The sequence below is a fragment of the Vulpes vulpes genome, chromosome 12 (assembly GCF_048418805.1).
Source record: "Vulpes vulpes isolate BD-2025 chromosome 12, VulVul3, whole genome shotgun sequence".
Classification (NCBI taxonomy): Eukaryota; Metazoa; Chordata; class Mammalia; order Carnivora; family Canidae; genus Vulpes; species Vulpes vulpes.
In genome coordinates this window covers 132,760,738-132,766,450 of record NC_132791.1, presented here as the reverse complement: position 1 = coordinate 132,766,450, position 5,713 = coordinate 132,760,738, and the positions used below count along the sequence as shown (strand labels likewise).

The 5,713-nt window shown below is 58.3% G+C and overlaps 1 protein-coding gene across 1 annotated transcript; it reads right to left on the bottom strand.

The window, feature by feature from the left end:
• Positions 1-62: 62 nt before the first annotated feature.
• On the bottom strand, positions 63-5,193 carry C1QBP (complement C1q binding protein). The gene is made up of 6 exons (XM_072730014.1): positions 4,806-5,193; positions 4,087-4,237; positions 2,009-2,102; positions 782-877; positions 537-659; positions 63-452 (listed from the first exon to the last, which is right to left on the bottom strand). The coding sequence occupies exons 1-6, from the start codon at positions 5,014-5,016 to the stop codon at positions 303-305; spliced, it is 825 nt and encodes a 274-aa protein (XP_072586115.1). The 5' UTR covers positions 5,017-5,193; the 3' UTR covers positions 63-302.
• Between the last annotated feature and the right edge of the window lie 520 nt (positions 5,194-5,713).

Here is a 5,713-nt window from a genome sequence, read left to right as displayed (position 1 = left end):
TTTCTGTGCTCTGGGTGTGTTGTTGTCAGGTGGAAACAGAAGGAACAGGGAAGTCCAAGCACTTGGAGGAGATAAACCAATTTTATTGTCCGTCATTGTGTTATACAAAAATCTAGGAGTGGGAGAGTCGTACAGAAGCAGTAAATGAAGAGTAGTTAAGAGGGCAAAGGAAATAATTTAAATCTGAATTATTCTGCATGATATCAGGAAGAAAGCCATCTCCAGGGACACGTCCTGCTTTACCGCGGGCTCCTTCCCTGGCCAGGGCCCGCCATCCTGTCCCCGCTCAGCGTCAGGCTGCTCTACTGGCTCTTGACAAAACCTTTGAGATCCTCAAGGAAAGTGATGTATTCTTGATGCTCCAGGGCTGTGCTGAGCTCCACCAGCTCATCCGCAAAGGTGTTATCCACCCCCCGGTCGGCCAGGAAGTCCATCAGATGGTCATACAGGGCCTGGGGACAGAGAGCACGTCCTCCTGGTCCTGGGGTGTCCCTGCCAGGCGGGAGCCCGCCCTCCTCCTCCTCCCCGCCACTCACCCAGTCCAGGGAGTCGGTGTTGAGCGTGTAATTTGTGTCCTTCCACTCCGACTCGCCCACGGCCTGGAAGCTCACCTCCCTGATGGAGAAGATGTCACTCTCATCCTCCTCCTCTTGCCCCACCTGAGGAGAGGATTTGCGGGGAGTGAGGCGTTGCCAAAGACAAGACAGGTCCTACGGCTTGACATGCAGATGTTAGCCCCACTGGCCTCCTTGTCCCCAGGGGCGCTGCCCTTCCCATGTACCTCGTCTTCCGGGTAGTGACAGTCCAGGACCAGGGCCCTCTTGCCACCATCCTTGATGACTTCCACCACGAAGTTGGGAGTGGATGTCAGTTCAGGCTGGGGAAAAAGCAAGGACGCATCAGGACCCACCAGCGGGTTCACGGTTCAGGGGCCCAACAACACCACCGCCAGGATGGTCATTACCACTTCTAAACTCTTAGATGAGGGCAGCCCGGGTGGCTCAGCGGTTTAGCACTGACTTCAGCCCAGGGCGTGATCCTGGAGACCCCGGATTGAGTCCCACGTCAGGCTCCCTGCATGGAGCCTGCTTATCCCTCTGCCTGTGTCTCTGCCTCTCTCTGTTCTCTCATGAATAAATAAATAAAACCTTTAAAAATAAATAAACTCTTAGATGATAATGCTCCTCCACCAGGAGTCTAGAATCTTCCCCAACGTTAACAGCACATACCCACACGTTGGGGAGACTGGGCTCACTTCCTGCTAGCCCTTCCCAGGTCCTGAACTAGGTCCGACAGCGGAGACCACACACCCCAGGGTTTCATTTCTCCTGGCCCCTACTTGTTCATAGAACGTGCTAGGTTTACAGTGAGGAAACGTGAACTCTGGACCCAGCCAGGCTAAAGGACTTCCTCTCCCCTGGGGCCCATTTTCCTGTCCACACTGCAAAGCTGGCCCTGACCTCCAACCTGTCTCCCACTGGCCATTTCGGGCTCTTCCTGTCACAGCCTGGGACCCAGGCCAGTGCAACTCCTACCTGGCCATCCTACAGGCTAAAGGATCAGAGCAGCCCTCCCTCCAACACTGAGCTGACCTCTCCGAGCTCGGCCTCAACCTGGGCTCAGCACTGGGCACATGGCCTCCTGACACATGTGCAGCCAGGATGGCCAGCAGCCCAACCCTGCCAAGGACTCGGACGTTAGTCTCTGAAGCCCCCGCTGTGGCCCCCTACCCACGTGGGACATGTGGAAACACTTCAGGTGAGACTCCTGAAACCAAACCTCTCCCAGTCACAGAAAGGCCTAAGACGGGCTCGGTTCCCTCCACTATGAACGCAGGCCCAGGTGTAAGGCCCAAGCCTCGGGGGCCAAGGTTCTGGTGCCAAAGCCGGCGGAAACAGCGCTCGGTAAGTAGGGCCAAGGACGGTGGTCCCTGGCTGTCCACACCCTCTGATGGCAGAGGCATGAGGACACTGCAGCTTCTCTAAGGCCTGGACCAGTGCCCACTCACCTCCTGCTCATCCGCCTTCTGCCCCTGGGCCGGCTCCTCCTCCCCCTCAAACGTCGGCGGGATGCTATTGTTGATGTTGAAAGTGACGGTGATCCTGCCAGTGGGAGAGAGGTCAGGGCTGTGACTCTGTCCAGCAGAGGCGGCGCTGCTACAGTTGCACTTACAATGGAGCAGAAACCATGTTTCCAGGGCTGCCAGATTTAAACCCACAGGCCGGGCAGCCCTGGTGGCTCAGTGGTTTGGTGCTGTCTGCAGCCCTGGGTGTGATCCTGGAGACCTGGGATCGAGTCCCACATTGGGCTCCCTGCATGGAGCCTGCTTCTCCCTCTGCCTGTATCTCTGCTTCTCTCTTTCCTCTCTGTGTATTCTCATGAATAAATAAATAAAATCTTAAAAAAAAAAAAACAACCCACAGGCCCCACTTTATCTCCTGGTCTCCGCCACGTGCAGACGCAGTGGGTTACTAACTGCCCCCCCACCCCCCGCCCTGCCAACCCAGGGCTCCTGGCCACCAGCCATTCGGTGGCAGTGAGCAGCAGAGGGTGCTGGGACAGCAGGTAGCCTCTCATAAGAACTTTACTCCATGAGAAGATCTGCCCAGAGGGACAGGGGAAGAGAGGCACACAAGGGTGCTGCTATGGGAGGGCCAGGATGGGCCCCAGGGAGGGGGCTCCCCGTCAACACAGCTGCCACAGAGCTGTTTTTAAAAATATATTTATTTGAGAGAGCACGAGCGGCGGGAGGGGCAGAGGGAGAAGCAGATACCCTGCTGAGTAGAAAGCCCGACGTGGGATTCGATCCCAGGACCCTGAGATCACGACCTGAGCCAAAGACAGATGCTCAACCACTGAGCCCCCCCGGCACCCCTAAGTCCATTCTTCAAAATACTTGTGGGAAGTTCCATATCGTGAGGAAGCAGCCTGGAAACACCCACCTCATGACAGTCTTCCGCTACAGAACCCTCCCCTGACAAATTGTACTCCGAGTCTGAGTGCCCAGCGCAGGTAGGTGCCAGCTCCCCCACTCTGCGGGTACACTCGGGACCCCCCTGCCGGTGTGCTTGGAGTTGCTCCCGTACAGGGATGCTGGTGTCACATTCGGCTACAAAACCTATCTAATGTGCCGCGGTGCTGACCACACTGAGTGCCTGGGCACAGAGGTGCAGCTCTCTATTCACTAGAACATATTTACTCCACTGGCTACACGTTACCCTCCAAAAATGGTTTAGGGGAAGTTATGCAGGAGAAAAAAAAAAACATGGTAAATAAAGGCAAAGAAAGAATCAGATCCCAGTTCATAACATCTCAGAACTTTACTCAAAAAAGGGATGGTGAAGCAGATAGAAAGTTCTGTACCTTTCTAACGGGGACACTAAGCACATGTGGCTTCATCTACGCACATGGGGGCCACAAGGCTGGTTCTCCCCACTGTAAACGTCAAATGTCAGGGGCAGGCCGGGTTTCCCTCGGCCAGAACCCTGCACTGCAGAGGCGGCACCCAATCTGTCAGAACTGCACAAATCTCAGTTGGGGGCACCTCTGTGGCTCGGTCGGTGAAGGGTCTGTGGTCGGCCTAGGTGGTGATCCCGGGGTCCTGGGGTCGAGCTCCTGTAGGGCTCCCTGCTCAGGAGGAGAGCCTGCTTCTCCCTCTGCCCATGTGCGTGCTCTCTCTCTCTCAAAAATAGGGCAGCCCTGGTGGCTCAGCAGTTTAGCGCCACCTTCAGCCCAAGGGAATCCTGGGGACCTGGGATCAAGTCCCATGTCGGGCTCCCTGCATGGAGCCTGCTTCTCCCTCTGCGTCTCTGCCTCTCTCTATGTCACTCATACAAATAAAATCTTAAAAAGTTATAATAATAATAAACAAAATCTTAAGAAGACTTTCTGATATGCGTGCCTGGGTCAGGCAGGGCCTTCCTTACCAGGACATCCTTCCTTCCTTAATAAATCCACGCTCAGCCAATCTGCGTGCAGTGAATGAGGCACCTGGAAATCATGTGTCCGGGCACCTGCTCTAAGGCATCCCTGGAAGATCGGGGAGGCTGCGCTGGGTCAGAGGGACCCCCTGCAGCCCACACTTACTTTTCTCCAGCTACTTTCCGCACTAACTTGGCCTCCGTCCCATTCATGTCTAGCTCCCAGCCCCCAGACATTTTGGGGAGGGACTTGTGCTTCTGTATTTTCTTTTCCTCCTTAATCTCATCATTCAGGAACTCGACGAAAGCTTTGTCCCCTGCAATGAAAACCCATAAGATACAGAAAAAGAAAAACCAGTCAGTCTTAAACCAACAAACGACTTGGGGTGATTGCTGTGGGAAACCTGGCCTCAGACCGATTCTGATGCTTGTGCTGTTACCGGGGCTCTGGGCACGGAGTCAGACCCACGGGGCCTCGGTTCCCAACCTGGAAACGGGCTGGACACCCGTGGCAGGAGGCTGAGCTCAATTCTGGAAAAATGACTTCCAGCAACGAGCCCATCACCGCGTTTCACAGAAGCCAGGCGATTCCCGTTACCCGCCCCAGACCACACGCGACCTCTCCCTGCTTTTAACTCTGACCAGCCGCCTCCCCGAATCCACTTCCGAGGCTCAGGATAGAGCCGGCTGCCGGGGTTTAGAAGCATCACTGCCAGGAAGCCACCACTCTCGGGATTAAGGCAGAAACCTCATGCCACGTGGGGTTAACCTGGAGTTGTCCACTGCAGGGGGTCGTGAGTTTAGGGCCTTGGGCCCCCGCCCCAGGTCCCCTGACCCCCTGGCCCCAGCTCCCCGGACCACCGCCCCCCGCGCCCCCAGCCTCACCCTGGGTGTGCAGCCCGCCGCAGCCGCAGCCGCAGCCGCAGGGCCCGCGGGAGCGCAGGAGGCCCGCGCGCACGGGGAGCAGCCCGAAGGGCCGCACGCACGGCCGGGGCGCGGGCCGCAGCAGGGTCGGAGGCGGCAGGGCGGGGGCGGCGCGGAGCCCGGCGACCGCGGAGCCCAGGGCGCGGGGCACTCGGCGCAGCAGCGGTAGCATCGCGGCAACGCACGTGCGGGCGCGAAGGACGAACCAGGCCCGGATCCCGGCTCGCGCGCCGCCGGAAGTCCCGCTCCTCCCCGGGAGCGCTTCCGCGCCTGTGCGGTGCGGGCCCAGGGCGTCGGGCTGGCAGCGCCCTCTGCTGGGGCCTCCGAGGTCAGCGGGGCCGCCGGCGCCGGGTCTCCCCGCGGGGCCCGGGGCCCCGAGCCCCGAGGGTAGCTCCGCTCCCGGGCCGGCCCTCTGAATTCCCGCCACCCTTACCAAGCGTGGACACCACCCCGGCGTGTACACCACCTGTGTGCACCTCCCCAGCATGCACAGCCCCGGCATGCGCACACACACGGCCCCCAGCGTCTACCCCTCCCCCCCACCAGCGTGCACCCATTCCCAAGACTTTGCATTGTTCTGGGACCTGGAAGCTGGGAGGAGGAGTGAGGGGCCCAGAAAAAGAGAACTCTTAAGGCCCGGGAGAGGTCACTTGGGGCCTCCAGCTATTCTTGGCACCCACACCCTACTCCTAGCAGCTCCTCGAAGAACCTCCTAAGGCGGTGTCAGAATCGCAGATGCAAAAGCCTTAGTCGTTATGGATTTTAAGGAATAAAAGGGAATGCAGAACTACGTGGGCAGCCTAACCGCATCCCAGACTTTAACCTCGCGGTACAAGTCCCAGGGCTGGTCCAAGAGCAAGGCGGGCGGT

Coding starts and splice junctions, on each gene's coding strand:
- C1QBP (XM_072730014.1), bottom strand. CDS start 5,016: ATGCTACCGCTGCTGCGCCGAGTGCCCCGCGCCCTGGGCTCCGCGGTC. Junction 4,238..4,805: donor CGGCGGGCTGCACACCCAGG/GTGAGGCTGGGG, acceptor TTTTCATTGCAG/GGGACAAAGCTTTCGTCGAG. Junction 660..781: donor GTCACTACCCGGAAGACGAG/GTACATGGGAAG, acceptor TCCTCTCCTCAG/GTGGGGCAAGAGGAGGAGGA.